The sequence below is a fragment of the Onychostoma macrolepis genome, chromosome 02, assembly GCF_012432095.1.
Source record: "Onychostoma macrolepis isolate SWU-2019 chromosome 02, ASM1243209v1, whole genome shotgun sequence".
NCBI classification, from domain to species: Eukaryota; Metazoa; Chordata; class Actinopteri; order Cypriniformes; family Cyprinidae; genus Onychostoma; species Onychostoma macrolepis.
This window is the reverse complement of record NC_081156.1, coordinates 24,446,796-24,460,100: the sequence shown is the minus strand read 5'-3', so window position 1 is coordinate 24,460,100 and position 13,305 is coordinate 24,446,796. Positions and strand designations below refer to the sequence as shown.

The 13,305-nt window shown below is 36.9% G+C and overlaps 2 protein-coding genes across 5 annotated transcripts; one reads left to right on the top strand and one right to left on the bottom strand.

The window, feature by feature from the left end:
• The first annotated feature begins 783 nt into the window (after nucleotides 1-783).
• On the top strand, nucleotides 784-5,873 carry tox4a (TOX high mobility group box family member 4 a). 4 transcript variants are annotated; one of them, XM_058764033.1, is made up of 10 exons: nucleotides 784-1,077; nucleotides 1,371-1,495; nucleotides 1,632-1,715; nucleotides 1,914-2,219; nucleotides 2,335-2,589; nucleotides 2,674-3,024; nucleotides 3,508-3,588; nucleotides 3,672-4,409; nucleotides 4,945-5,096; nucleotides 5,207-5,873. In XM_058764033.1, the coding sequence occupies exons 2-10, from the start codon at nucleotides 1,391-1,393 to the stop codon at nucleotides 5,262-5,264; spliced, it is 2,130 nt and encodes a 709-aa protein (XP_058620016.1). In that variant the 5' UTR covers nucleotides 784-1,077; nucleotides 1,371-1,390; the 3' UTR covers nucleotides 5,265-5,873. The 4 variants fall into 4 exon arrangements, with proteins under 4 accessions (XP_058620016.1, XP_058620024.1, XP_058620030.1 ...); XM_058764041.1 differs by having other exon boundaries at nucleotides 784-1,271; XM_058764047.1 differs by having other exon boundaries at nucleotides 784-1,495; nucleotides 1,632-1,694.
• Nucleotides 5,874-7,802: 1,929 nt separating this feature from the next.
• On the bottom strand, nucleotides 7,803-12,577 carry si:rp71-1g18.1 (uncharacterized protein LOC559922 homolog). Its single transcript, XM_058751604.1, has 4 exons — nucleotides 12,182-12,577; nucleotides 10,929-11,083; nucleotides 9,826-9,907; nucleotides 7,803-9,634 (listed from the first exon to the last, which is right to left on the bottom strand). The coding sequence occupies exons 1-4, from the start codon at nucleotides 12,453-12,455 to the stop codon at nucleotides 8,772-8,774; spliced, it is 1,374 nt and encodes a 457-aa protein (XP_058607587.1). The 5' UTR covers nucleotides 12,456-12,577; the 3' UTR covers nucleotides 7,803-8,771.
• Between the last annotated feature and the right edge of the window lie 728 nt (nucleotides 12,578-13,305).

The window sequence follows — 13,305 nt, the reverse complement described above, 5'->3', positions numbered from 1 at the left end:
CTGATCTTAAAATATATCAATGCCTTTAATTTGTCTCAAGATGCACACCAGTAATGTTTTTTTATAATGCACGTTTATATACATGCATAAATCTCCTAATTGAACTATGGTCTAAATCCTGGTTTAGACTAAGCCCTGTCTGTGAAAGCAGACCCTTGACCCCTACAGTGCTGGAGGTAAGTCATGTTTGGTTATTTGCCAGAGTTAACAATCAGTATTTAGTACGAGACAAATAGGTTGCTGTTGTTTGGTGCCTTTTGAGCTCTGTATCTGGAAGTGAATGCTTATTGCAATTTTTTCGAAGTATTTCTATAAAATATACAACCCGATTGTAATGCACATTAGGAATAGACCAAAAGAAGATTTATGCCCTCTAGGGGACACATGGTGCCACAGATAACGAATCTTTTTATAGATGCATTCAAATCACAGGACAATTTTTGTCTTATTGTAAACATTTGCGAGGATTGTCTCTTTATGTAAAAATGGAACAACACTGCTTCAATCGCTAAAAAATGATTAAATAAGAGTCCTTCTCCAGTAATCACAAACGACCGTGATTGGTGCACCTTTACCATGGCTGATAAAAGTAACAGCTGTCATGTGACATTGTAGCGGCAGCGTAGAAAATAATTGTAAATACATAATGAAGATAATAATGTATGGTGTTTTACCAGTTGTAAACAACGTTTGAGCTACATAAAATATTTTCAGAAAAAAAAAAAAAAAGTTTCCTTTTTGGCCTGATCGGAGTGCGATTAATCGGACTTGTAAATGCAAACAGACAAACGTAGCAGAGTAGAGATCGAATCGGTCCATTTTTAGCACTTGCAGCAACTGCCTGCTAGTGCAACTCTAAAGCAAACTTTGTTCAATAAATTTGAATATCTATTGAGATTATATAATATATAGTGTCATTTAATAAGACGTTGGATATTACACATAGGAAATACCAGAAGTCTTTCTCTGCGAGGCCTGTGATATGAATGAAACCTCATGCTGGGTTTAACAGCAACACATCTGTGAATTAGCACCATTTAGCCAGTTAACGTTAGCTGCTGCTGGCTGGCTGAATTGGTAAGCCTTTGTCTACCACTCTTAACTAAACGTTTTTCTATATATCTATCTATTTATAAACAAATCTTGTTATACTTGCGCCGCGTGTTGGATCGCCTGATGAGGTTTATTGGTATTATTCAATCGAGCAACACATACCATAGGCTGGACAATACCGAGAACATGGTGCTGCGTTTCTTGGTTCTTTTCTTTTGGTGAATAGCATTTTTTTTTCTTAGATGACTTGGCCTATTGAGTTTTTGTTATTTGTTGCTCTTGGATTGTTACAAGCTCAGCCGCTCCTCTGATATCAGGAGATCTTCGTGTTATCCTCATGGATTTGAATTTTTACTCGGATCTGTCTGACGGGACTGGTCAACATGTTGATTCCGAGTTCATGGATAACTCATCTTACAATGGATATGATCCAGTGAACAAGGTAAATCTGGCACCTTTGAGTAGTGAAATATCTTCAGTTTAATGAACTACACATTGTTTATTATTGCAGTCATTTAGTGTATCTTTGATCTATCCGTTGCATGCAGTTAATACACATTTTAAACTCTGTTTATTAGTTCGCAGGTGGCAATGATTCATACCTGACCATCAGTGGACCTGGTCATCATTGGTCATCTGAGGTAGTGCTACACAAACCTCAAGTAACTGTTCCATATTCTAAATTCTAGAATTCCGAGTTCTATATTGTGAACTTTCTCTCTCTATCTCTCTAGATCTGTATATAATATGAAATATAAAAAAAATAATATTGATGTAATACATTTTTATATTCACCTATGTATTTATTATATACCCGTTTATATTAACTTTATTCTTTCTATTATTATTTTGTATTTTAGAAAACATTCCATACACCCTGTCTGGGTGATGAAGAGTTTGAAATCCCGCCGATCTCCTTGGATCCGGATTCTGCGCTCACCATAGAGGATGTGGAAGCCCATTTCGGAGAGCTGGCTGAACAAGCTGAGAGCTCAAGTGCTTCTGGAGTTGGAAATAGTCTTGCCAGTAATCCTGTGGTTGGGGGGAATGATCCCTCTTTTGCTTCTGCTTTCATGAATCCATCATCTCAGGGCATAGAGCATCTGAGTATGGGTGTGATTAACCAGCCAGGCGGAAGTGCACTACTGAGCTCAACTCTGGGTGTGGTAAGCTTTTCTTTTTCTATCAGTGATAATTTGCGTTCATGCTTCTAGCGTGGAAGTTTTGGCATTTGAAATGCTGCCGATCTGGAGTAAAGTGTAGACTTTACCTTTTTTTAAGGATCTTGGGCATTCGGTTGGCTCCCATTTCAACAGTTCCTCTTCCATGACTATTGATGTTCCAATAAACGACATGAACCACAGTCTCTTAGGACACAGCCAGCTTACCACCATAGACCATTCAGATTTAAGTGCTCAGTTAGGGCTCAGCCTTGGTGGTGGAGCCAGTGTGTCAAAGTCTCCTGACCAACCGCTGTCAACCACACCATCCCCTGCTGGCTCGTTGCAGGATGAAGACATGGAGGATTTCAGACAAGTGAGTCTTTCAGTTATGGGCTTGATTGGTGGCACATTTCCTTTCTTTGTTCCATCTTGTAACCTCTCCTCATTTGTGTTTTAGAAAACTATGCTGGTGGACTCATCCTCAGCCTCTCCGGCGATAATTTCTCACATCCCCAACTTGACGGGTTCTGCCCAGCTCTCCTCTGCTCCTCCAGTTGTGGTGAGGAGGGTGGGCGGTAAGCCGGCCATGGTGCCTCTGACTGCAGCAGACACAGGAGCAACACTCGGAGGCAAAAAAGGAAAAAAGAAGAAAGATCCTAATGAACCACAGAAGCCGGTGTCAGCCTATGCTCTGTTCTTCAGAGACACCCAGGCAGCCATTAAAGGCCAGAACCCCAATGCCACATTCGGTGAGGTGTCAAAGATAGTGGCGTCCATGTGGGACAGCCTTGGAGAGGAGCAAAAACAGGTGGAGTATAGTTTTCAATGGCAAAAAATGCATTCCATTTAAAATATTCACTACCACTCAAGTGGAACCAGTATTTTAAGAAATGAAATGAATGTTTTTGTCAAGGAATTTTATTTTTTTATCAAGGATTTATATTAATTAAAAGTGGCAGTGACTACATTTATAATGTTACAAAAGTTGTCTATTTCAAATAAATCTTAAACTGTCATCCATTGGTCAGACAAACTGATTCTCCCGCCCCAAACTGACACCATTGGCCAATTATTGAAATGCAGTTATGTCTAATTAAACTGTGAAGTCATTAAAAATTCTGTGTAAACACAGGTTTTTAACCTTATTTCAGAAGTTGGCAATAGAATTGCATCGTCTTTTCCCAAATATTTGTTATTTAGAAGTTTTAAAAGAAGGAATTGTATCTTGAAATGTGTGATTCCCATAATTAAATGCATTTTGTGTAATTTTGAGTTTTTATGAATATTTCAGGTTTACAAAAGGAAAACGGAGGCAGCCAAGAAAGACTATCTGAAAGCATTGGCGGCCTACAGAGCAAATCAACTCTCAAAAGTGAGTGAATTGTTTCTGGTTCATCCTCTGTGAGTTTTTGATTTCCAGTCTTATTGCTTTCTTTCTTTTTTGTTTCTCACCAGTCATCTACTGAGGTGGAGGATAGTGCTCCTTCAACTCCTCCCTCTGTCCCCTGTCCCGCACCCATCACTACTGCTCCTGCTGCCCCTGTCCGTCCACGGCTGACTCCCATCCCTGAGCAGAACACTATCACCAACATCTGCGCCTCCAATATCATCCTCGATGGACCTCAAGTCACCACCCGTTCCCGCACAGGCTCTCTACCCCTGTCCATCGGCCAGCCCCTGCACCCTTCCCCCAGCCCAACCCCCACTGTCACAAAAATCATCATCTCCAAACAGATGCTGCAGGGAGGTTCTCAGATCCACCAGATCCCCACGTCCATGGTGACGGTGATTCCGGCCGGATTGCGAGCCGTACAGCCGGCTGCTGCCGCCGGACGACAGCCTCCACCTCTGCAGCAGATGCAGGGCACCCCACCGCCACCACGTCTGCAGCAGATGGTACAAACACAAGCGCCACCTCCGCTTCAGGCCAAGCCCCGTGGAGGGGTAGGAGGTTCTGTAGCGGTCACGGCTACACCACCTCCTCCTCTTCAGATAAAGATTGTGCCCGCTTCTTTACACTCCGACCTTTCCACACCGATTATTGTTACTACAGCTACAAGTGCTAATCCTGTTATTGCCTCAACCACCATCTCAGCCTCAGCACATCCCACCCCTGTTGAGGTGCAAGTTGAAGAGCCCAGAGAGGAGTTGGTCCCTGGGACGGATGAGGCTGTGACGGAGGAACCAGAAGAGGTTCGTTTTTCCCTTAATTAAAGGGATAGTCCACCTAAAAATGAAAATTGTCATATGGTATTTCAAAGCTTTTTCCGAAAGTGTCGTTATCCAACTATGGTTTCTGTTTCCTGAAACCATAGTTCAAATGACCATTTGCATACAGCTCCACCACATAACTACCATTTTACTACAGTTTTAGGAAACAGACCCGAGTAGTTGGTTAGTTTCTTCATGGTACTTAGTCAGGAAGTTACCCCTGTATCACACCACTGTATGACTTTTTTCTTCTTTGGAACATAATAGAAAATATTTTTAAAGAACAGTGGTTACCTAACAGTTTCAGTTCCCACTTCGTACTAACTTCTACTGTATGAACCAAAAACACAATGGAAGTCGAAGGCAACTGAGTTTTTATTTTTGGGTGACTATTCTTTTACTATTAAGAGCTACTATAACTTATTACTAACAGCCATACAGGAAAAGATTAAAAGATCAAATAAGTTATGCACACAGCAAAGAGTTCTTCAGAGATGTTGTATCCCTTCTCTTTCAGATGGAGATGGAGGTAAGCGTTGCTCCTGAGGCCTCCTCTTCAGCTCCTTCTACGAATCTTTGTGTCCGTGCTGGATGCACAAATCCTGCCGTGGAGAGTCGAGACTGGGATAAAGAGTATTGCAGCAATGAATGTGTGGCAACACACTGCAGGTTTGTTTTTTGTGCGCATGTGCTTGTTTATTTATTTTTTATTATTATTTGTAAGGTGCTTTTTGTTATGGTCAGATTACCATGCTAATTTCACTTTTTACTCTTAACAGGGATATTTTCATGGCCTGGTGTTCAATCAAGAGCCAGAACTCAGCCACCGTCAAATAAATGAGAATCCTCATGTTTCTGGGTCTTAACATGCCTGGATGTGTCTTTTTATCAGTGAACACGACAGAATTTTACTGGATTTATGAGTGAAGTTGTAGTGTTTTTGTTGTAAATAGCTAAGGCATGGAAAAAAAGCTGTGGAAAAATCATTCTGTTGAAAATTTGTTTGTTACGACTGTTGGAGGTATTAGTGAATATATTGCAAACCCCAACTTGTTTGTTTTCCACATTGAAATTGTCAGAAAAGGACCTATGTGATATTACTTTATTTGGACCATATTTTTCCCAGTGAGTTATTTTTTATGTGTGTTTCTAGTGATTTGTGTTAAAGTGGGACAAAATCCAAACCTTTATTATTTTCAAATATAGTAGTTTTGATTATGATGAAAAATTTGAGTTAGTGAATCTCAAGTAATACAATCATTCTGAAATTCTATTATTTTTTTGTTTAATAATGCAATTTTCTCATGTACTGACAGTATCGTAGATCAGTATTCAGAAGTGCTCTCATGACAAATCTTTTTTCCTTTATGGGGATTTGCTTACTTTTTTTAGATTGTGTTACAGAAATTATTCAAGTATTAATAAAAGGCAGCCAAAATGGTTGAAGTTTATGAAGAGTTTTTTAGTGTGCTATAAAAAAATGTCTTTGTCTAATGATGACTATTCAAAACATTTAGTCTGATAAAATATAGTATAGAATAGGGGTGGGCGATATAGCATCCAAATTACATCACAATATTTCAAGAATATTTGTGATAATGATATTTATGACGATATGCAAAAAAAAATATGGAAAATGTTATTGGTGATTGCAGCTGGCAGGCCGCAGCATTTATTAGTGCAAACACAACGAAGGGCATTCGAATTGTAAATCTTATTGTCATAAGGTGGCAGAAGCAGCATTATAGTGTAATTGTAGTGAACAGTTTGGGCAAGTTACTTAAAAAAATAAAGTAATTAGTTATAGTTACTAGTTACTTCTCACAAATAGGAGTTACATCATTATAAAAGTAGCCTAACCTATTACCAGGGAAAGTAACTGCATTATTTTTTTTAAAAAGGATGTTCAAATATGTCAAATAACTTGGATGCCTCCAATATTAAATGTTAAATGAATGAAATGGACACTACATGGAATAAAGTGAAACATTGTGCACTAATACAAAACAACAATTTGAAAATACTTATTTAACACACAACATTTTTTAACATTCTAGCAGACATTATAACCAAACAAAGCACAATTTAACTTAAAATTAATAAGTTAGTAAAATATTTTGTGGCCATTTTTGAGACCTTCTTTAATCAGGCATGCAAATAAATGCAGCCTTGCTGAGCAGAAGGGAATTATTTTAAAACATTAGAAAATATTACAGATCCCAATTTGAACACTATGTGTGAACGTTATAATAAATATATTAATAGAGCTGTTGTAATTATTATCATTATTATTGTCTTACTTTTTAATTTTATTTAACAGAAGAACGGTAATATTACAATACTAACATTTAGGAATGTTGATGGAGCTATTATTTTGACGGAAACCCGCAGGAAGTCCTCAGTGCTTCTTTTCGTTGACAGCAGCAGATTTATAATTATTCTAATTACTAATTTGGGAAGATACACGTATCACATTGTCACATGCCTTGTAAAAATTCATAAAAGTGTTACTGAGCAACAGACGAGTAATACAGTTTCAGCTCAGATTTCCCTCGCGGTTTGGACTTTGAACCCTGACTGGCATAAAGTTGACTTGACGTCGGACGTTCGATATTCGCATATTTAGGGACCGTCTCTAAAGTTACATGCGATATTGGTATACATTTTTCTAACTTCAGTAGCATATGAGCAGAATGACTTAGTCATAAAACAAACTGTAAACTGTTCATCTAGGTGTCAACTATAATGCACACCTTTTACATTTTTGATATTTATTCAAATCTACTGTAAATCATATGGAAAAATTGCTATTTTTCAGTACAGAATGTGCTCAAACGCAAATTTAAAGCTCAATAGCATTTGAGAAGAATGACTTACAGTCATAAACTAAACTGTTCATCTAGGTGTAAACTATAATGCACACCTTTTACATTTTTGATATTTATTAAAATCTACTGTAAATCACATGTAAAAATGGCTATTTTTCATTATAGTTGACATCTAGATGAACAGTTATATATATATATATATATATATATATATATATAAAAGGATGATTTAATTATTAGCATTTCATCAGTATTCTTCACGAATCCCAGTTTAGGAACCCTGATCTAGATAATCAGTTCAAGTGCAAGGTTACTTTGAATGATGGATGAAAAAGCATTTGTATTTGTTCCTTCAAAGATCCCCAAAAAAATTTTTCTCCTTAAATGCAGTTCTATCACTTATGGAACAATTTTGCTTCAGTAAAATTTCTCGATTGAGATCACGGTCCATCCTGGTCTTGTTACTGAATCAAGTTGTATTACTCAATAGCAAGAAATTATATATGGCTTCTTCTTTCAAACATAAAAATCATCCCAGTAAACAAAGACAAGGTTATTGTTTATTCAAAAAGAAACTATATATGTTTGTCAATGGCAATGAGGAATGGAAAAACAAAGTATAGTGAAACCATTTCTTTTGTTGGCTACAAACTCACAAATCTAAGTTACTACATGTATGTTTGTTTGTTTTATATATCAAACTCAAAACAAGTGATTGACAAAGCATAGCTGGTTAAAAGCAACAACAACAACAAAAAAAAAAAAACTGAATAAAAAAATTCAAGTTTATAAAAAAAAAAAATCTCCAGGATTTAAAGAAAAATGTTTGCTTTGTCCAAACAAAGATATCACATTAAATCTAAGTACATCTAAAAGACATAAAAATGGAAAAATGCAAGCAGTAGTGTTACAGCTTTTTAAAATCAGTTTAAAGTGAACAAAGCGTGCTAAGAAAGTGAAGTTTTAAAAATCTCTGTAAGGTACAAATTGCTTCAAAAATGATTACAAGGACATATAAAGCCCTGTGAATCCTGCAGCATCCAATCATCTCCAGTGATCAACATCAACCCACTTGAATGGGTTAAAAGGTTTAGGTTGTTAAAAGTTATGACAGAAGATAAAGTCATTCTTTGAAAAATAAAAAGTTTAAAAGCATCCTAGAACTATAATTTTAGTATTTACATCAAACAAGAATCAGTCATACTTGCATTGGACTGCATGACTGCACCCTCTAATGCCCTGGATGTGTTACACTTTACACTTAGAGCAAGAACCTAATGAAGAATAAAGCGTTTTTATAGTATTGGTACAGATGCAGTCGGGGGCACAGATTACAACAGAAGAAAACTGTCCAAAAACATTTGCAACATGACATAACAGAGAAAAAATGAACACAAGATGAGTTGCCCTGATGTTTTTACTGCCATTGTGTGCTATATTCACCGGCTAGATACAGTGGTTCTGATGTGAGGTAGAAATATGGCGTTTGGTTTAGGTCACACACAACGTTTGTCAGTTATTGAAGAGTTCGAAAGCTAACTGGCGCCGCGTGAGTGAGCCTGTGTTTCTCAAGGTTCTTGTGGATCCTAAAACCCTTCGAGCACAGATTGCAAATGAAGGGCTTTTCACCTGTGTGAAAGCGCAGATGAGCCTTCAAATTGTTTTTGAGGCGGAAGCCTTTCCTGCAGTGTGGGCAGACGTGAGGTCTCTCTCCAGTGTGGAAGCGTTCGTGTCTTCGCAAGCTTTTCCTCAGGGCAAATGTCTTTTTACACCTCCTGCACGAATACGGCTTTTCGCCTGTATGAAATCGCTCGTGCCGCTTCAGGATCTTCTTGCGCTTGAACTTCTTGCCGCAGATCTTGCAGGCATAAGCATGTCCTTGTGTGAGAACACCCTGCAGGCGCCAAATGCCATTCCCGCACTCTTTAAAGCAGCACAGCCGACGTCCCGTATGGACACGCTGATGGGTTCGCAGGTCTTTGGGTGTAGAGAAGCATTTTCTGTTGGAACCGTTTGGCCTTTGCGCACTTGACAGCATCAGGAGATTCACAAGCTGCACAGAGCAAGGCCGTAACAGTTTGCAATCGAATGGCGTTTGGCTTAGCTGGAAACACACCTTCCTGGCATTCGCAGCACTATTATCTGCTGCCTGGCTGAGTTCAGTGGCCTCTGCTGGGGATGTGCTGGACTGCGGAGGTTCTACGAGAGGTGACTTTTCAACAGACGGCAAAGAACTGACTTCCATAAGACCAAGGTTCCACTGGCTCATAGTGTCAGTGGCAAGGTCTGCACTGGGAATGCTACCTAAAACAGAGCTGAACGGATGAGACTCTGGATCAACTACAGTGTGTGAAGAGGATTCTTCAAGTCCCTGAAGACCTAAAAAGAAAAAAGGGGGGTGACTTCTTTTTGTCTCACAAAAATGTATTAATTTTTTAGTATTTTTTTTGTAAATAAAATTAAATTACTGGAGCATCAAAGGGTTTATTTCAGAATATTTTACAAAGAAAAACTACAAAAACTTTTAAATATAAATGAATATGAATCAAGCATGTCTGGTTTCTTCATACCATTTTCCTGAATTGTCTCTGGTGTCTTTAAGTCTTCTGTCCATGGCACTTCATGAATTAAGCCGCCTCCTCTACCAATCCCCTAAAACAGTAAATAATATATGTGACTTGGTCAAGGCAAAAGAAGCAGAAATTAACACACTGCAATTGTTTTTGCATTTACATTACATTAATCAGTTTTTACTCAATGTCATGGTTCCCAAATGGGGTTTCGTGAGGAAACTGCAGGAGGTTCATGAGGTTATGAAAAGCTTTTAATAAATTATATTCAATATAAAACAAAACATAAATAAATGGGATTGCACAATAATCACAATATAGCTTTTACATTACTTAAATTAAAGTCGCTGACTTAATTATATAACTGTATGGTCTTACTTATATAACTGTATGCTTGTTTCAGAGTAAAGCACAGGAAAATCGTAATCAAGTGTTTTCAGAGTCTCGGTTCAAATTAAATGCAGTGAACTCAATCTCTGCATGTTCTGTAAGTTTAATGTACATTTGGGAATGCAACGTGTACTAGGTTTACTTTATTTACATACTAATCCCCAACATTTTTCTAGAAAGAAGTTTAAAGCATTTCACCACCATTTTGCCAAAATAAAAGCATGAGAATTTAAAATATTAAATAACCTGATGGTTTGAATGTTTGAAATTGAAGAATTTAAGACATAAATATTAGTCCTGAAAATTATTTTAATTATTATAAAATACAAATTTATTTTACAGCACCCTTGTCATTAATAACAGTAATGTTTCAGTCTTCATTTTTAGAATTAGCAACAATAATAACAACTAATAATAATAATAATAATAGTAGCAATAATAATTACAAGTATGAATGTTTGGACTGAGACTTACACCTAAAAAGAGGTTTGAGTCAACTTTAAAGTCCAGTCCAAAAAAGATAAAATATTTTGTCCATTTACTTGCATGTCATATAACCAATCAATTTTGTAAAAAAAAAAAAAAAAAAAAAAATATAGATAAATTAATTTAAATTTCAGGTTTGAAATCTAAAATGTGTAATGAATATTATTTCAAAGTTGAACATTTCATTTAAACATAATAAGATAAAGTTAAAAATCAGCGCCACCTACAGTTTCTTTGAAGATAGAGCATGGAAGGTCAACCATGCATTGCAAATCCACAGCTTCTGGAGACTCCTTGCAGAGAGCTTCAGAGGGAGAAAGCCCCTCCTCTCCACTGGATTCCTGCAGACAAATCTTGTCTCTCTCAGTGGACATGCACTGATCTGAATGGGGTTTGGGGGTGGGAAAGAATACAATATGTTACAATTCAGAAACGTGAGAAAACCTGGTCTGTGTCAATTACAGTGCTGCTGGCTTTCTTAAAGCACATTATTTAGGGTTTTAAGAGCACATTGTCCTTTCAAAAATCATTTGAACTTTTGAATTTGAAAGGGGCCCGAGTCTGAGAATCAGTGAATAAAAATAAGAACAAAACAGTTTATAAACTTTGTTTTGCCAAAACATTTTGATTATTAAAAAAAAAGTCATATCATGATGATTAGTTATTACTAGTTATTACTATAACTGTATTTTTTGGCATGAAATCTAAGCAATGTCTGCACAATATAAACTGCTGCAAAGATGGACTTTAACCTTGAAATATCAGTCAACAGACTGTTGCATCTACAGTACTTTTAAAAAATATGGCAAACCATTTTATCCTTAAAACTAAACAGTAGTTATTTTTGTGTTATTTCAAATAATCTAATAACGAATAATGCATTTTCAGTTTCAATAAGTAAGTAGTTATGTCATTCAGTTTTGAGTATAACATGAATCAGCAAATCACATATAGTCCTAATATAGATAGATATTACTAATTTAATAGATACAGTAAGAAAAACTGCAAAAGAGATATGTTTGGCTTGAATGAACACACTATAATAAATAAATACGCATTTACTTCCTTCATTGCAGGGTTGCACTGACGTTTAGAATATTACTATGCAGAAATGTTAGTGAAAATATCAGTTCAGTAGGTGTAATATTTGGTCTAAAGAATAAAAAGTAATGAAGTACTAGGTTTTAGGTTTCCTAGCCTAATAAATTGTAACTAAATACCACTGGAATAGAGACTAAAAGCAAAAGAAGATGAAAGTACCATCTAATAAAGAGTTACTGGGAAAAGAAAACTACACCAGCCACTATAATAATAATAATAACCCGTAACATGAAATAGACACTAGTTAATTTTAAGGATTTTTGTAATTCAACGGCTTGCCAGATACGACTCTACTTCCGGTCTACTCCCGTTGAATTCAACTAATGTGGACGTAAAACCAAGCTAGAGAAGTGGCTGTTGTTTACGCCGATAAACATACCCCGATGGTGGGACAGCAGTGTCTCTCCTACTTGCACACCGACGCTACAAACCATCTTGTCAGAGAGATTAGTCAATGCACTTTCCATATGAGCCCTGATGTCAGGGACACACACTAGATTTTCCTTGATCTGAGCTTCTCCATCGAGCGTGCAGCCATGGCAATCCAATGCGCGTCCTTCGAAAACTTTCGTTATCTCCACGACGGCCACCTTCAGTAACACCTCCATAACGGCCGCCACCTCGGCTTGAAACCTGGACACGGACTCGGACATTTTGCTCGCGGTCTGAACATGCACAATATTAGTTACAACGCATAAACAAACGTATCGGTTCTGCAGTCGTTTGTGGTCATAGCCACATGGCTAAAATGGAAGTAATGGGCGTGTCTGATGACATTCCACAATGACGTATGCACGTACACAGTGGTGGCGCCAAATCCGGACGTCGCTTCTGGAATGTTGATCGCAAAATTCTTTCATATTATGGTGTCGGTCATTTGGTCATTTATTCTAGATTCAGAATATCCATTGTTTAAAGTTTGTATCTTTACAGATATGTAATCCAAACCCTCGTCTTGTTTGTACTGCATATGTGCTGACATACATTTTAGTTTTAAAAAATTACTTGTTTATAAAACTTAGTTGTTTTTAATTGCATATTTCTATTCTATTTTTACATTTATGTTTATAAAAAAAAGTAGCAAAATCAGGGATTTTAAGTCATGGTAAAGCTTTTCGGATATTTCCTTCCATACTGTGACAGCCTACATTCAAATCGTAAAAGAAATAAATATTAAATTAATCGGTTGTTAATGGGATTTTTAGATGTGGGCGTTGCACTCAAACATGGAGGCAGATGAAATCAAGGCGGAGTTTAAATGGATTACATGATTGGAGAGTTCCAAGAGAAGTGGTTTTCACTGGAGGATCCAGACATTTTGGTTAAACCTCACAATATCAAAGAAAAAAATCTATAAGATCTATAACATGATCATTTAGAAAATAGGGTCTTTTCATTTCATGTCAACTTTATGCAGTAAAAACTGCAACCCCATAGAAAATTTATACGAAACAATACAGCTAATATAAAAATTAGTTTGACCTCCAAAAGCTGAGTTCCTTT